Source organism: Urocitellus parryii, chromosome 13, assembly GCF_045843805.1.
Source record: "Urocitellus parryii isolate mUroPar1 chromosome 13, mUroPar1.hap1, whole genome shotgun sequence".
NCBI classification, from domain to species: domain Eukaryota; kingdom Metazoa; phylum Chordata; class Mammalia; order Rodentia; family Sciuridae; genus Urocitellus; species Urocitellus parryii.
The window spans coordinates 46,686,772-46,705,342 of record NC_135543.1 but is presented as its reverse complement, the minus strand read 5'-3'; the positions used below and the strand labels follow the sequence as shown (position 1 = coordinate 46,705,342).

Genomic DNA, 18,571 nt, shown 5'->3' with positions numbered 1-18,571 from the left:
CTCATCAAAAGTGTCAAGATCTTAAAAAAGGAAAAAGACGGAGGAACCATCTGTTGTAGATTAGAGGAGACTAATAAAACATAAAAAGTGAATGTGTTAGGAGATTCTGAAATAGAAAATGGGCATGAGAGGAAAAACTGGTGAAATATGAGTAAAGTGTGTAGTTTAGCTAATAATACGGTACCAGTTACATGGTTTTGATGATTATACTGGGTTCTCTCAGTGGTAAATGAGGGTAAGCTGGGACAAGGATATATATAAATTCTGCTATTCCTGCAACTTATTGGTAAGTCTAAAATGGTTTTAAAATTAAAATAAATAAAAATATACTGTTGTCAGGCATAGTGGTACAATACCAGCAACTCAGGAGGCTGAGGAAGGAGTATTACAAGTTCAAGATCAACCTGGGCAACTTATTGAGACCCTGTTTCAAAATAAAAAATAAAAAAGGCTGGGGGTGGCCATAATTCCAGTGACTTGGGAAGCTGAGGCAGGAGGATCATGAGTTCAAAACCAGCCTTAGCAATTTAGTGATGTCCTGAACAACTCAGATCCCCAGTTCCAAAGTGGGGGCAGGACTGGGTGTGTAGCTCAGTGGTAGATTCAATCCCAGTACCAAGAAAGGAAAAAAAAAAGTACTACACTAAATGTGGATGGCTCTGCATTCAATTAGATTTGGACCATTTGGCTCATTTGACTCTGACTTTCTTTCTTTTTAAAATTGTTTTTGGTTATAGATGGACACAATATCTTTGTTTTATTTATTTATTTTATGTGGTGCTGAGGATTAAACCCAGTGCCTCACCGTGCGAGGCAATCACTCAACCATTGAGCTACAACCCCAGCCCATGACTCTGACTAGAATTTCTAAAGATGGGTTAATACATTGAGCTTTAACTCACATACTATTCTGAATGAATCAATAAAATTAACTTCAAATGTTTAAATGTCTCAACGACTCTTGACTATTTACTAGCTGCAGATCATAAGCAATCCATGGAGTGGCATTCACGCAGGTATTTGCTTCCTGTTCTAATAAACCTGCCATGTGAAAGCTACAAGTGCCACTTGAGTAATTTTGATCTTCTGGCCCTAGTTCGTTCTCTCTCTCTCTCTCTCTCTCACACACACACACACACACACACACACACACACACACACACACAGCTGCTTACCTGTAGCACCACAATGCAAAAAATGCTCCAAAAAACACAAACAAAAATGCCATGTAGGTGATCCACATGATGACATACATGGCATCCAAACCAAAGATCCTCCAGGGAATAGGAGGTGCTGGGGGCTGGGGCTTGGGGCCACAAACGATGGAGCAGTCCTGGCAGCTGCATGGCCCAGTGACCTCATCTACAGACTCATTGCAGCCTTTGGTGGCATTGTTCATGGGCTCCATCCCCTGGACTGGAAGATCTACGGGAAGGAATTGTGTTGAGTGACAATCTCAATGAAAAAACATTAAAAAGTGTGTACTGAACTATCTCGAAACCCAATAATAAGCATGCTGAAATACAGCATAACAATTGGAAGAATAAGGACTGGAGATTTTAATTTAATCTCCAATCCCTTTATGTTTTATTGCTTTGCCTTATAAAATTACAAGTGCTGACTTTCAGTCCTGTCTTACTCCCACTCTGAATAGCTAGACTAAGATTTCAATTTCAGCAGAGCTCTGAGAAGTCTGTTGTGACACTCCTTAGCCTTTCTTAAACAAACAAAACCTCAGTTTATTCCCTCAAGTACACAGCGATCCCTACAGGCAATTCCTTTCCCGCTTCCATTCATACAGGATAAATGCCCTAGTAACCTGTTTTACTCGAGAGAAACTCTAGGCATTAGTTACCGGAATTTATCCTCCTCCTGCAGACTGATTCCTTGGCATTATAACATTAGTATAAATATAGCAACTTTGGGAGTAGTCATCCCTACCTGAAAAAATGGGAGTGATGGTAAATGGCGCCTGTCCATTGTTCTTATCGAACATGTACTCGATCCAGTTGGTGGCATTGCAGGCATCAGCATCCCTCCCGCAGAGGAGCCCCAGGGCCTTGTCATTACTTGAGGGGGCCTCCACATCCCGGCAGGCATTGTACATTGCTAGAAAAGGAATCCCAAGGGAAAAAGTGACATGACACTTGCTCTAGTCTCCAAATAAGAGCTTGCAAAAGGCCTCTGAAATGGAAACAAAGGACTCCAGGTGGATTGCAACCATGTTAGCAAGCAGACTGGAATGTGGGATGACTGCACACTGTGGAAGGGAGAGGGGACTTCCCTCTGAAATGGCTTATTCCAGCTTGACTCCAAGTAACTTACAAGTAAAAAAACAGGAAAGGGAAAGGCTTATGGCATATCATCTGGTTCTTACAAAAGCTTTGGGAAGTCTCCTCTCCACTGTCCAGAGGAGTAGACTAAAGCTAAGAATCTTAGTACCTCTTCAGTCAGTGAAGCTGGTTCCAGAAAACCTGGAGCAGCCTCTTGCAGCAGGAGACTACACAGCTGAATCATGGAAATCACAGGGAAAACTGGCTTTAGGAATGAGGTCACACATGAATTAAACTACTACCATTCTGTTTTTTAGTTTTATTTTAGTACGCAAAGATAACACAGAACCTAATATCAATGCTATCACACACAGGGAGGCAGGTGGAGTGTCCTGTACTGCTAATTTTCATTTCACCAGTCCCTGCTTGCTAGAATCTTCCTAGATCTTCTTCCCTTAACGTCCAAGGGGATCTCTACATATTCATTTGGTTTTATCCTCACTTATTTATTTATTTTTAAAAATATTTAGTTGTCAAAGGACCTCTACTTTATTTATTTGTATGTGGTGCTGAGAGTCGAACCTGGTGCCTCACACATGCTAGGCAAGTGCTGTAACACTGAGCCACAACTCCAGCCCCTTACCCTCACTTTTGAAAGAAAGGTTAGCTAGAGGGACAGTTGTCTTTTTCAGAACTCTGAATGTATCAGTCCTTTCTGGCCTCATATTATGGCTGGTGAGAAAATGTTCAATTATCATTCTTCTGAAGAGCTTTATGTCTTTTCTCTATTTGCTTTTAAGATCTCTGCCTTTGAAATGCATTCGTTTTTCTAAGTCATACTTAAGGTATGGGTTTCCTTTTGCTTTAAAAAGTTTTTTTTTAAATTATTTTAATTTTTATTTTAATGTGTGCTAAGGCTCAATCCCAGTGCCTCACACATGGTAGGCAAGTGCTCTGCCACTGAGCTACAGCCTCAGCCCTTAAAAAAAAACTTCTGAGATATCATACACATACCATACCATACACCCACTTAAAATATTCAGTTTAATGAATTTTAGCATATTCATCAATATATGCAATCACCACCAATTCCAGTTTTGGAACATTTTCAACCCCTCAAAAAAAGAAATCCTGTACCCTTTAACTATGATTGTTATTTCCCCACATTCCAAACCCTAAGCAATCACTAAATCTGTCTATAGAATTTGCCTATTTAGACATTTCATATTAACAGAATTTATAATGTTTTGATCTTTTCTGATGAGCTTCCTTTACTTACCTTTCCCTGGGAATTAAATTGGGAATCAAACCCAGGGACACTAAATCACTGAGTCACATCCCTAGCCTTTTTATTTTGAGGCAGGATCTTGCTAAGTTGTTGAGGCTACCTTTGAACTTGTAATCTTCCTGCTTTAGCCTACTGAACACTCCATTCTTTTTTTTATGGCCAAATAATATTCAATTACATGGAGGTACCATATTTTGTTGACATCTTTTGACTACTATGAGTAATGTTGCTACAGACACTGGTAAGTTTTTGCGTGGACACATTTCATTTTTCTTGGAGGGACTGCTGGGTCATATGGTAACTATATTTGTTTCAAAACTGCCAGACTGTTTTCCAAAGCAGCTATACCATTTTATATTCCCACGTACGAATGAAGTTCTGATTTCACCACATCCATGCCAATACCTGGTATCTGATTTTTTGACATAGCCATCTTGGTGAGTGTGCAGTTTTGATTTGTATTTCCATGAATATAATGTTGAACACCTTTTCATGTGCTTATTAACTATTTGCATACCTTCCTTGGGCTGTCTATTTACTATTAGGTTATAACAGATTTGTATATATTCTAGATATAAGTCCCTTAAAAAATGCATGATTTGCAAATATTTTCTTCAAGATATCCTTTGAAGCACAAACATTTCTTTTTTTTTATTTTAATGAGGTCTGATTTATCTATTTCTTCTTTTGTTGCCCATACTTTTGATATTATACCTAAGACTTCACTGCCAAATCCATGGTCATAAAGACTTACCCCTATTTTTTCTCCTAAGAGTTCTGTAGTTTTAGCTCTTATATTTAAGTCTTTGATTCATTTTCAATTAGTTTTTTTAATTTAATGAGGTAAGGGTCCAATTTCATTTTTTTTGCATGTGGATACTGTTAATCCATACCATTTGCTGAAGAGGATTTTCCCCCAGTGATGGTCTTAGCACCTCTGTCAAAGAACAGTGATCATAGATATACAGCTTATCTTCAATTATACTCATTGGTCCACATGTCTGTTTTTATTAAAGGACCATATCACCTTGATTTCCAATGCTTGGTAGTTAAGTTTGAAATTGGGAAGTGAGTCCTTGTATTTTGATTTTTTTTTTTCAGGATTCTTTTAGCTCTTCTAGGTCTGCTGGAATTCCAAGTTGATTTTAGAATTACCCTGTCAATTCCTACAATGAAGTCAGTTGGGATTCTGCTGAGAATTGAGTTGAATTTGTGGATCAATTGGGGAAAATCTGTCATTTTAACAACATTTTTGATCCACGAACATGTGATATTATTCTAGTTATTTAGATCCTCCTTAATTTATTTGTATAAAGTGTTATAGTTAAAGTTTTGTACTTCGGTTACATTTATCCCTATTTTCTCATGCTACTATAAATGAAATTGTTTTCTTAATTTCATTTTCAGATTTCATATTGGGTTTCTTTTTAGCTTATCCTGCTTAAGGATTTTATTTACCTAAGACTGAGGACTTATTACTCATTCATTCTGGAAAATCTTTAGCCATTATCCCTCTGTTTATGTCTCCCCGACTCTCCCCCTCCCCCCCACCCAGTTCTTATCCTACATGTGTTTAATGATGTCCAGATCTTTATATCTATATGATGTTTTCTGAATAATTCTCTCATATCTTCCAGTGATTTCAGGGTTTTATTAGATATTTAGAGCCTAGAGAAGAATATGGAGAATAACACAATTCTCATTTCCTCACCACCCAGCTTTATCAATCTTACAATACTTGTGTTGGCGTTTCAAAAACAATGCACCAAAACAAAACAAAAATAATGTACCATTGTGGATGTGGCTCACTGGTAGAGCCACTAGCATGTGTGAGGCCCTAGATTAACTTTCCAACACTGTCACAGAACAAAAACAAAAACAAATGAAAAACACCATGGATTTTATTGAAATCCACTGATTACTACTTCTCACCAGCATCTCCTCTTCCCTAAGATGATCCCAAATCTGAATTTGATGCATATTCCTATGTACGTCTATGTACCTATGAGATACTGTATCTATATAGTACTTCTGTTTTAAAGTCATATAAACATACTACACATACTCTATAGCCTTTTAGTTATCATGTTTAAGTTACCCATGTAACAAATATGATTCTAATCCATACTTTTTAGTTTTAAGTTTTCTATGACCATGACTATATTCAATGTATTTATCCATTCTCTATTATCGAGCAATTAGTGTCTCCATTTAAAAAAAGAATTAGAGTTCATATTTCAGAGCAGTTTTGGGGTAAGAGTAAAATTAAGTGGAAATTTCAAAATTTCCACATATTTTATCCCCACATATGTTATTATTATTAATAACCTCCTTCATTATCAACATTCTGACTTAGAGTAATATATTATTTATTTACTTTGACAAATGATGAACCTCTATATTGATACATTACTATCATCCAAACCTTATAGTTTATAATGGGTTCACTCTTGGTGTACATTCTGTGGGATATGACAAATGTATAATGACATGTATCCAGCATTATAGTGCCACACATAATTTCACTTCTTCAATATCCTTTGTAGTCTGTGTACTCATTCCTCACTGCTAACCACTAGCAATGAATGATTTTTTACTGTCTTCAAAGTTTTGCCTTTTCAGAACGCCAGAGTTGGAATCATATGCTATGCAGCTTTTTAGATTAGATTTTTTCACTTAGTAATATGATTTAAAGGTTCTTCCACGTCTTTTCATTTCTATTTAGTGCTGAATATCATTCCACATCTGAATGGATCAGTTTATACACTTATTCACCTACTGAAGAACAGCCTAGTTGCTTTTTTCAAGTTTTGGCAATTATGAATACGTGGTCCATATATCTGTGTGCAGGGTTTTTCACATAGATGTGTTTTCAACTCATCTGGTTAAACACCAAGGAGGACAATAGCTGGCTCATATGACAGGTATAAGTTAGTTTTGTAAGAGACTGCCAAGGTGTCTTCCAAAGAGGATGTACCATTTTGCATTCCCGCCAACAATGAATTAAAGTTCCTGTTGCTCCCCATCTCATCAGCATTTGGTGGCATTAGTGTTCTGGATTTTGGCCACTACAGTACATGTTTAGTGGTATCTCACTGTTGTTTCAATTTGCAATTCCCTAATGACATAAGATGTTCAGCATTTTTTCATATACTTATTTACCATCTATACTCTTTCTTGGATGAGTTATCTGTTTGGGTTTTTGCCCATTTTTCAATCAAGTTCTTTATTTCCTCATTGTTAAGTTTTAAGAGTTTTCTGTATACTTTAATAGCTCTTAATCAAATATGCCTCTTGCAAATATTTGTTCCCAGTCTGTGATTTGTCTTCTTCTCATTCTCTGGATGTCTCCAATTTTCATGATCAATGAGAACGCTATAATGGATGTTCATAATTATATGGGCCTTCCTGTTCATATGTATTAAGAATTTCTGTTAGGTGGGCCTCTATAAGTGGAATTTCTGTAGTATGGGTGTGCTTATCCATCTTCAACTTCACCAGGTAATGCAAAATTGTTTTCAAACATTTGCGCCAGCTTTTGGTTATTGAGAGGTGCAATTTATTAACACTTCTATAGCTCCACATCATTATCATTAAATTTTTAATTTGTGACAATCTGATAATGTATGAATGGTGTTTCACTATTTTAATCAGCGTCTCATGGATTGATCCAGACATGAATTGTTTATATTCATGAACATTCTCATTGTGGTTTCTGCTTTTTCTTTTTGAAAATCTTTCTTTACCTTAAAGTCATGAAGATATTCTGTATTTGCTTCTAAAACTTTCCAAGGCTAGGATTTTTAATTTATACAGTAGATTTTTTTTGTATATGCCAAAAAATGAGATGAATATAATGTTTTATCACCCCATTTATCAACAAGATCCCATTCCCCTCAATGATTTGCAATGATGCACCTGTTATATATAAATTTTCCATGTATGCATGTTTTTATTTCTATACAGAATGATCTCTCTTCACTCAGGCTGCCTTTATGTCACATCTTTTGGAAGCCTGATTCCTAGTTACCATACTTTTTGTGTTTTTTTTTTGTAAATAGAATCTTTTTTCTATTAAACTTATTCTTGTATTTTTAATTGGTCATTATGATAGCTTTTTATATTTGTGACAACTGGATAGAGTATGAATGTGGTTCACTATTTTAATTGGCATTTCATGGATTGATCCAGATATGATCAATGTTCTAAATTATTCTTATAGTCAATAACTTTGCTAATAATTCTATTATTTTTTAGACCGTTCTTTGACACTTTTTGTTTACCTATGTCTAATTTGCTATTTATCTTTTAATCCATTCCAATGATCACTGCTCCCTCATTAGATCCACTTGGTTCTATTTCTAATCTGTTCATTCCTTTTCTGCAGTTACTTATTCTTCTTAGAATTCTTTCATTTTCCACAAACAGAGGGTCTCTTTGGATTGTTCTATGATCTCTAGCAGTGGGAGGGGGGCATTCCTATTTGTGATACTGTTTACTTTCCCTTGTGTCTCAGAGTCAAAACTTCTTTTCCTCATCAACTACTTCTATCCATCTATTTCCTCCTAAGTCTTGCAGTAATTCATGATATTAAACATTTCACATCTGCTAGAATCAACATTCTAATGCTTATTAAAATGTACACAAATTTGCATATTCTGAAATTTTCCATACAGGAGCTTAAGGCTAGGGAAGGGGTTAAAGCCAATGCTTTAAAGAGGTGGTTTTGTTGGTTGTAGCCCAAGTCCTAGGATACAAACAAGAAATGACTCTGAGTTCAAGGCCAATGGAACTGGAAATTGTGATCAATGTTTTGTGGTATCTACGTCTTTTCATTTCTATTTAGTGCTGAATATCATTCCACATCTGAATGGATCCACACAGTCGACAGAATAACAAAAAGAACGGCTTGATGCTCTGCCCTCATGCTAGCTAAAAGGGGAATAATTAATTTTACTTACCATTGGCAAAACTCTGTCCAACATAGTATTGTAATTCTTTGACATTCGTTTTTGTCTGGTTTGTCATAGGATCAATGTAGTCTTCAGTTTCTGTAACATTCAGAAACTGACTCTGATGAGGGCTACATGTCAGCTCACAAAACAGGTTCATTAGGTTATAAAAACAGGATGGGCATCTAGAGAAAAAATAAATTATATTTTGCATGATCTCACAGATAGGGCCAGCAAAAATATGATTTAAAAATAATAAAGAATTTTAAAAATGTACTACAAAGGGACAAATGAACATATTAAAACCAAAAATTCTTCAATTAAAACCTCATGTTAAAATAAGTAACTTTTAAAACTATCCCCTCCCCAACTGCTGTAATTGCTATATTTACTTTGCTCAGATGTAATTTCAAAAAGAGAAAGATGCTTTTATGAATTCTGTGCTTTTGTAATTTAGAGACATCTTTCTTTGTCCTAGAGCTGTGACAATTCTGATTAAGAACAAAAGGGAAAAAAATGAGCTTTCACATTAGAATTTTCACCTTATAACTTACTGAAAGGCTTTCTTCCAAGCCTTGGGTAATCCCAGGCCTTCCCAAAACACAGCAGGATCCCCTCTTGACTTGTGAAAACAAAAGGGACAGCCATGGTGTTCTCTGGCTGCATACATTAGAGAAGCACAAGGGACAGCTGACTGATGCCCTTCGGGTTCAGAGCTTAAGCTCCTAAGCTGACTTGTTATGTGGCACAAGGGCTCTCTCCCTTTGGTGCATTCTCACCACACAACTGAGATTATTTTCTAGACTGATCCAGCGCTAGTGATCACACATGACACAGAATGAGGAAGGTGTAACCCAGCCTTCAAAAGCCTCTGCTCCAGTGAAGCAGATACGCACACAGATTCTTTTTCAGGAAACCTTTGCTTTCCAAAACCAGAAACTTTAATCACACTACTGATAAGAATCACAATTGGGGTGTACAGATTTCTACAAATCTCTTGCTGTGTTATTTCATTTGATCATGAATTTCAACAGCTGCGTAAGATTCCATATGTCAGGTTATTTTTCTTATTTGCTGTTATTAACAAAGCTTTGGTACCTCTGGAGAAAATCGTAGCTATCTGTTGATGTTCATGAATGGGTGCTAAATAAATGTTTTGACTGAATGACGAAGGGTCCAATCTAGCTCCATCAATGTCCAGCAGCCTTCCATAAGATATAGTGGCCCAAACAGACTCCCAGCTTTTGATATTGTATTATACGATGTCCTGGGAGAACAACTGAATGATGGTTTTCCATCCTGTACTGTAACTTCTGATAAGAAGCACGGTTCCATAGTGGAAGCTGGCTTATGCCCTGCCACTTGCAGTGATAACTGCAGAGAGCATTTCCCCCTCTTTATATTTGCTCACCATCCATCTATCTCAGTGTGCTAAGGCCTGAAAAACTGACAAAGATAACACAATCTTGCTTGTTCTTCTGCCCATCTGAAAATTGCTAGATAGGCCTATAGAGAAGAACACCTATTATGCAATCCTCTTTCACTGGCCTGGGTCATGAAGAACAGATGGAACAGAAAACGAACTTTGACAAAACTGGCCAACTATGCCAGAACAAACTGAACAGTGACCCAAGGCCAGCCTAGTGAGGACCTGCAACATATCATTTCACCACAGAAAAAGGCAAAATGACATGCAAAGCAGGGGAGGTGAGGAGAGGAAAATGATTAGAAGACTGCGTAGGTGAGGGACCTGAGCAGGACTACCGGGAACCTCTCTTTTCCAGGGTGCACAGAAACTTGAATCTGAAAGAACTAGCCTACTATGTAGAGCCAGGGCATCTCAGAGGAAACCAAGTCACAACTGTGGATGTAACTGGGAAGAGAACCAAGTCTATCATGATTATTATTTTCTCTATTTCTTAGAAGTCATCAAAACAGAACATACCAAAACTCTGACTTTACAAGCAGACCCCAACATTACTGATTAACAAGTAGCTGAAACCCCCTGGCTCTGTTTGCCTGGTGGTCAACCTACCTGGACAGAAACTGCAGAGGCAGCTGCAGGTTGTCTTTCAGAGTCCGAAGCTGCTGAACATCACAACAGAGACTGACATTGTCGAAGAAGAATCCAGGACAGAGTTCCTTTCAGAAGACAGAGTACAGATATGAGAGTAGCAGTTAGGGTAAGGATGCCATTCCTCTAGAGAGAAAACAGCTCTGCTCCTGTAAACCTTTTCAGTGCCTGAGGATAAGGCAAGCATTGGAGAAATTCTTGCAGAATTCTCTTGAAAGGCCATCAAATATACCATTCATAAACTAGGGACTCACAGGTAGAGGCGGTAGAGACATTTCTAATTTAGTTTTTATTTGGAAGCTCTGTCTCTCCCCCTGACAGTCATTTTACCTCTTCCTACCTTTTTTTTATTTAAGTTCAACCAGAGTGCTATTTATGATTTCCATTAGTCACTCCAGGGAAAGTCAAAACTTTTACTAATTCTGATGAAAGGAATAAGTAAGCAGAGATCTCCTATCATGTCAATTTGACTTTTTATTACGTAAGCCTCTAAAAATCAGTCTTTACACCGCGATTTTCCAAGTTCTTTTCCAATACCCTTGTGCATGCAGGATGGTAAAAATGATAACAAAGCAGAACCCTGGTGACAGGCAAAATTCACATGCTCAGGGGAACACAGAGAAATCACTAAAATATACAGGGAAAGAGGAAGTCAGAGCTTCTTAGTGGCAGTCTGTTCAAGTCCTGGGATCTAGGAACCAAAAAGTCAAGTTCTAATATATTTTGCAGAAGTTTCAAAGAGTAGCATTTGAGGACTAAGGTCAGTCTCTAAATAGTAACCTGCTATTGGGAAACTATGAGAGGTAGAAAGTAGGTGCCTGAAAAATTAAACCTCTGTAGTTAGCTTATCTTCTCTACACTGTGCATTACAGGTTAGAATCTGGGATAAGATTTAGGCCTATTAGTTTCACCTCTACCCACACTGTGCTGCAAGGTTTAATTACAGAGGATCTTGTGAGCAGCATTTTGTACGGCTAACAAGGAACTTACCTGCACTAAGTCATACCCATCTTTTGGCAGTGGCTTTGGTGGCCCAGAATATCTGCAATTGTATCTCTTATCTCCAGATGCAATTCCACACTCTCCATACCAAACACAGGACTGTAAAAACACCTACAGAAATTAACACAAGACTAGGTATAACTGGGGTCTAATGGAAAACATATTTTCAACAATAAAAAGTGCTCATTCAAGCACCATTACAGAATCTGTCAATGCTACCTGCAAAAGGAAGTGAAAGCAAGAGGCACTTATTAAACATTTTGAGAAACAGTAATAGAAATAGACCAAATGGGGGGCTGAGGTTGTAGCTCAGTGGCAGAGCACTAGCATGTGCGAGGCACTGGGTTCGACCCTTAGCACCATACACAAATAAAATAAAGGCATTCTGTCCATTTACAACTACAAAAAAATAAAAAATAAATAGACCAAATGACCCAAATGGATTTGTCAAGTCAACAAAGTAGGTCATGGAAATTATTTATATGATTTCAACTTTCTGCTTATTTAAGAGAAGTTACAGTTCCCTATAAAAATCACTAAGAATCACAGGATAGAGTAAGTTAGCAATTACTGAGACACTACTTTTGCACATCTGCACAAGGAACTACTAAGTTTTAAAGAATGAAGGATATTCCCACATATATTTAGGTTAAGTACTCCATAAATAACCTGAAGAACAAAACCATAAACATCAATGAGCAAGGTAGGAGCAAGAATGAATATTATATCCTTGAGATTTACATAGAAAGCAAGGAATGCACCTGTTAACTCCAAGGAAAATCACCTAAGCACTCTTAAAAAATTTTTTTTTAAAATCTCTTGCAAAAAGATTTCTCAAGAGTCACTCATATTCCCCATATGAGAGTCACAAGGCTGTCAGAAAATTCATAAGTGGGGAGGGTTTAGAATGAATCAGCACCCTGTTCCAAGGACACTGCCCAAAGCAACCTGACTCTTGGTATCACAATGAACTCAGACAGTCACAGCCGGCCCAGCGAGCCAGAGCCACTGGCTTGTAACTGTCTGTCCCTTAGTGAAAAACGAGAGACCAAGAAGCAAAACTACAGTCCCGAAAATGCCTGGGAGAAAGTCATTTAAAAAGATCTCAATAGAACCAACAGCAGAGTCCTCTCCAGTGACAGCGGCACATGACCTACACACATGCAACAAGCTAAGTGAGTCTGCTGGTCCCCAGTGTCAAGACAGAATCCCAGAACAGAACAGTCCCAGAAGCCCTGAAACATCAGAGAGAGAAAAAAAAAAAAAAAAAAAAAAAAAAAAAAAAAAAACAAGCAGGAGGTAGGGGTGTGCATGTTTGGGGGAATCCAAGGAGTCAATATAATTGAGTTGTCCACTCAATTCAACCTTCAGATATTCTAAAATAAAAATTACCACTTACCACTTATCTCTCTGCTTGACTCATTAAAAGTCATATGTTGGGCCACAGGGACGGAAATTATACAAATGAGGAGGTGGTGAGCCTTCAACGAAGCTCCTGTACCAATCCTTTGTCAAGAAGTTGCATAATTCCACCAACATTTTTATATAAGAAGATCCCCAATTGTTATACTCAGAAACCTAGAGAATCTAAAGAAAGTGTTGCAATTCTAGGTTTCCAATAAAAGATCACTGCCTATCTATCCAAAGCTTGAAAAAGTGAAAGCTGATGACAGAGATGGAATGAACTGTTGATAATTACATACAATTTAAATACAAGGGATCCCTCCCAAGACCTCAGGGAATTCTCAACTGAGTGGCTGGCCAAATAGGTCTCAGGTCAGGGCCATTCAACTGGTCAACCACAGGAGCAGAAGTGACAGTGTTAAAAGGAAAATTCCTTAGACCAATTGAATTTAGGAGAGTTTATTTGGGCAGGACAAAACAAAACCAATTCAACACATCTTGGCAGTCCCAGAACCAGAGCAGGTTCCGGGAACACCAACAAACAATGTGATCAGACACATTTATGGAAAAACCCAAGTGAAACAATCTGCTACTGCTTTATCAACCAGTCAAATGGTTACTGCTTAATTAGTTAACTGGTTTGTGGACCGCCTATAACCAACCAGAACTGCAATTAAACTCTAGATTGCTTTGGTTTACTGGGCCTAGTGCAGGTGCCCAGTCCAAATCCATGACCTCCCACAAATTTTAGTGAAAAACAGGAACCTAGTCAACAAACCAGTCCCAGCATGGCAAACAGAATGGGTGTCTGGAGCCTAAGTTTCCCTTCCTCAGCACTTAGTGCTACAAAGGCAAATCAAGATGACCCAATGCTGTTTAGCTTCCTTTTTACCAAGATCATCTTTTATGTCATTTATTTTGAAGCAAAGTGCTGTTTTTACCCATCTGGTAGAAGAGGAAAGGGGAAGGCATGGAGTGATCAGGAGGCATATGATCAGCAGCTCTAGGTTCTAATCCAAAGAACTAATGATCTGGTCAATAAACTTCATGGCACCTGGGACCCCATCTGGGGCAGATTACTTAAAACCACACTGAATAGAAATTCCCTTTCCTGTGAAATGAAGTTCTTTATCTACGCTTATCTCAGAGGTTTAGCATGCTGATGAGAGATCATATATGTGTATATAACAAGTACTTAGTAAACTACAAGGCAAGTTACAATTAAATGTAAAGACATAATGTCTTCCAACTGTCTGGAACCTCTTTACTAATGTTCTAAAGATCTGAACAGAATAAAACACCTGAGGTATTTTTGGGTCCAGGAAATTTGGGCTTGAATAAACTCTTCGGTTTACTTCTCACAAAGCCATCCTGCCTATAGCAAGCCCTAAGTCAGTGGTCCCCAAAGTACTGACAAGGTGCTCACTATGTTCCGGACACTGTTTTATATCAGCCCAATGAATTCTAACAATAGTTTGATGTGGGGGATGCTATAATGGATGGAGCACTGAAACACTAAGAACTTCTCTAATATCACACAGGTAGTGGCCAAATCAGGTTTCAAACAAGAGCATTCTGGCTCCAGAAACAGACTCTTCATGGTGGATCTGGGCAGACAGGGCTGGGACATGCTCATCTCTGTGACCCATGAAGATTCTAGTTGGCATCCAAGCGATTGGTCTTTCAGTCTTGAAATCATCAGTGTGGATTTTATTGACAAACAGTGTGGATGTACCTTAAGATCCCTTAGGACTCTCATAGCAGCACATGCTAACACTAAGATTAAGGTATACTTGTACAGTGCACATACTTCCTTTTCAAATGAAGCATCTAATTTCCAAACTTAAAGCTGGATTCACTATGATACAAGAACCCTGATTTTACATCCAATTATATTCTCATGGAGAAGGAAGTATCATGTCTAATATTGAAATAAAATCCACCAACATTTGAGTACCAAAGCCAAAATGTGCATTTACTTAACATGTGAACTGACTTCCGGAGATGGATGGCAGTGATAGCTACACATAACGTGATATACTCAGCATCACTGAACAGGGTTAAAAATGGAAATTTTACATTATGTGTATTTTACAGAACACACATCAAAAGAACCATGTGCTCAGATGTCCTTCACCATATAAAAGGAAAGCCCAAGGCTGGGGTTGTGGCTTAGTGGTAGAGCGCTTGCCTAGTATGTGTGAGGCACTGGGTTCCATCCTCAGCACCACATAAAAATGGATAAATAAAATGAAGGTATTAAAAAAATAAAGGAAAGCCCAGTGGCAAGAACTGCAGTACCCACATTCTCAATTACCATTCTGAGGTTAAAAGAGAAAAAGCTGTCAGATTAAATAAGATGAAGAACTATGGGCATGAGTGTCATAGCACATACCCAGTCCTGTTAGAGCTTGGTTTATGTACCAGGAGGGTCTTTCTTTTTCCTTTTTTTATTTATATATGACAGCGGAGTGCATTACAATTCTTATTACACATATTTCTTAATCTGTTTTCTGATATTGTAAGAGAATATTTGAAACTAGGTAATTTTAAATAAACAAATTTATTTGGCTCATAGTTTTGGAGGCTTGGAAGTTCAAGATCCAGGGGCTGCATCTGATGACGACCTTCCTGCTGCATCATTCCACATGGTGGAAAGCAAAGGGCAACAGAGGGCACTCAAGAGGAAGGAAGCTGAACCCCTCAATTTGTTAGGAACTCTCTCGTGATAACCCACGCCTGCAATAATGGCATTAATGTACTCAGGAGGCAGAACCCTTGTGATCTAATTCTTTTAAAGGTCCAGCGCCTCAACAGTGCTGCACTGGGGATTGTTTCCAACACATTTTGGGGAACACATTCAAACCATAGTCAGGTTTCAGTCCAAAGAATAATTATTCTTCCCAGTTCATCTTGTGGTCATGTGATCTTAAAGGGCTCTTTATAGCCATTAGAATTACCTTACTTAAGCATTTAAAAATTTTTGCCAAGTCCTAAAATATTTTTAAAGTAGCAGACTTTATTTACAAATAAATATACATTCATCACAAATATCCACACATTACAGGTGTATATAGAATAACACTGAAAATCCTCTGTCCTCTTACCCTACTCCTCAGATTTAACTAGAGCTAATTTATTAGAGTTAGGTCTTCCTGGCAGAAGACCTAATTTAATTTCTCCCTACAGGTACATATAAATAAGTATACACATCCAAACATATACAAGTGTGGGGACATACAATAATAATAATAATAATAATAATAATAATAATAATAATAATAAACAAATAAATCTCTACTACCTCCCAGATTGGCTTTTGCTCTATCTGAACTGTACTTATCCAGATCCGGAAGACCAAACTCCAGTCCTTATCCCCAACCCCAGAAAAACAAGCCTACCCATTGTTTCCTCCACAGGTTTCATTCTTATCCACCCTGGAACGCCCTCCCTAATTATGCCTTCTTAGGAGCCTCTCCCAAGGCTCATTTCCTCCACTCTGACTCCTTGCACCTGGTCCTAATCTGGTGTACCCAAAGTAAAGCAAGGCTGTCCTTGAACAGAAGCAGCACTGGGCTGAGAGCCTGGAGCACAGAGCATCTGCCCTCATCTTCCTGTGGGGGAACACAGATGTTCTCTGCCAGAGTACTGGTGTGCCCATTTCTGCCGATAAACATTACTTTAGAGAGCCAAACAATAAGGAGCTGAGACCCGGGAGCCTTAAGGTCTCTGTGGCAAATACTCAACCCTTGGAGTTCAAAGCTCAAATGCAACTACAGACAAGAGGTAAATGAGTGGGTGTGGGTGCGTCCCAATAAAACTTTACTCACAAAAACAGGCTCAGTCTAGGCCAGTTTTCTGGCACCTGTGCTAGGATCAAGCAGAATTTATATTTGTGAGAATCACAAGAGTATTTTCTTGTTTTTGTCTTAGCTTCCTTGTGAGGTCACAACATCATAAAGGGCAAATCTCAGGTGTAATATTCCTTTGAAATTTCCTGTAGCCTTGTAGCTGATGTTCATGGATTCAGAAACCACCAAACTTGCAGTGAGTTGAGGGAATTCAACTGGCTTATATAAGTAGTTCAGAAGTGAGAACTGCTGGTCATTTTGGTGTTGACTCAGAATCTGGGCATTACAAGGCTAGAGAGTCTCTACTTTTAAAGGTTAGCTCATGTGGACATTTCACAACATGCTCCAGGGTTTGTTTACTAGGTATATGACTGGACAGGAAAGCCTCTTTAACAGTCAGAAGGACACTTCAGGAAAGGTTAAAAAAATAAAAAGCTTCTTCTGCCATTTGTGAGCAACTAAAGCCATTGTTAAACCCGATTCTAATAGGTGCTCCATGAGCATGCATTATCACATGAAAAAGCTCTGAACACTAGTAGCGATGCTAATATTCCAGGCTGCCTTTAGTAAAATTTTACTGCAGCCTTACTCACATCCAAACAATGAGGGAAACCCAACTGCAAGCCAGGCACAGAGTTAAGTGATTTCTATTTATTGTCTCATTTCTTTCTTTCTTTTTTTTTTTAGTTGTAGTTGGACATAATACCTTTGTTTTATTTATTTTTATGCAGTGCTGAGGATAGAACCCAGGGCCCTGCACACACTAGGCAAGCATTCTACCACTGAGCCACAACCCCAGCCCCTTCTCTCATTTATTTCTCAACAACAGAGTAGGAGTATTTTTAGGCAAGGAAACTAAGGCTCAGAGAGGATACTCTGAGGTCATATGGCTCATATGATGATGAGACATGATTTTCAAAGCTCAGTTAAGTGTTCTCCACCCATCTCCCTCATCCTTCCTCACTCCTCTTGCTCATTTCACTGTTCAAACTCCAATCCAGTTTGGGCTCTGATGTAGCCTCACAATTTGAAAATGGACCAGAGACAGACTCTCCAATCTACCATGATCCTACACAGGCGTTCGTTCTTCATGAACTTGTTCACTTGCAGAAATGACGACTATAATTCACGTCTCATTAAAATACCTGTCAAGTAATGACTCACTTCCTCAGAACCATTGGCATCCCTCTGCCCCAGGTCAGCATCCGACCATTCCACCACAATTAAGAGGGCAGGGCTGGGTCCCTCCTGCTACTGCTCCTGCTGTCCTGGATAGGTAAAGCCAATGGCAGAACCTGGGGACACACCCAGCTCAAGCTCCTGGAAGGAGGGAAGGTGACTGCTAGTTAACTCCACTGCCCACTGCCTCTCTAGGAGCAGGGACACAGACCTGGCCAGTCAGGACAAGGCAGGATGACGGGTGGAAGGAGTGGAATGGAGAATCCTGCCCAGAGATTACACTGGCTGCTATTTTCTTTGGAGTCAGGAAAGCAGACCACACAAATAGGCAGAAGCTTTGAGGTGGAGGCCAGGCTGGTTTGACTTCTATTGATGGAAGTCTCTGATAACTGTTTAATGGACAATCTGGCATGAACATATCCATATAACAAAGGTTAATCCGTCTGCACCAGACTTGCCTGTCTATAGGTGTTTCAGTCACGTTTCTAGAGTTAAGTTCAGCTTGTCCAAGTCTTCCTTTTACAGATAATCCCTTTAGTTTGGTATTT

At 38.6% G+C, this 18,571-nt stretch overlaps 1 protein-coding gene across 1 annotated transcript in view; it reads right to left on the bottom strand.

The window, feature by feature from the left end:
• Positions 1-18,571, bottom strand: part of Npc1 (NPC intracellular cholesterol transporter 1) — a 49,713-nt gene that overhangs the window by 26,484 nt on the left and 4,658 nt on the right. The window contains exons 2-6 of the mRNA XM_026388084.2: positions 11,578-11,700; positions 10,549-10,655; positions 8,523-8,698; positions 1,942-2,109; positions 1,176-1,425 (exon numbers count right to left, since the gene is read on the bottom strand). Coding sequence (XP_026243869.1) covers positions 1,176-1,425; positions 1,942-2,109; positions 8,523-8,698; positions 10,549-10,655; positions 11,578-11,700 — 824 coding nt within the window. The remainder of the gene's footprint in view (positions 1-1,175; positions 1,426-1,941; positions 2,110-8,522; positions 8,699-10,548; positions 10,656-11,577; positions 11,701-18,571) is intronic.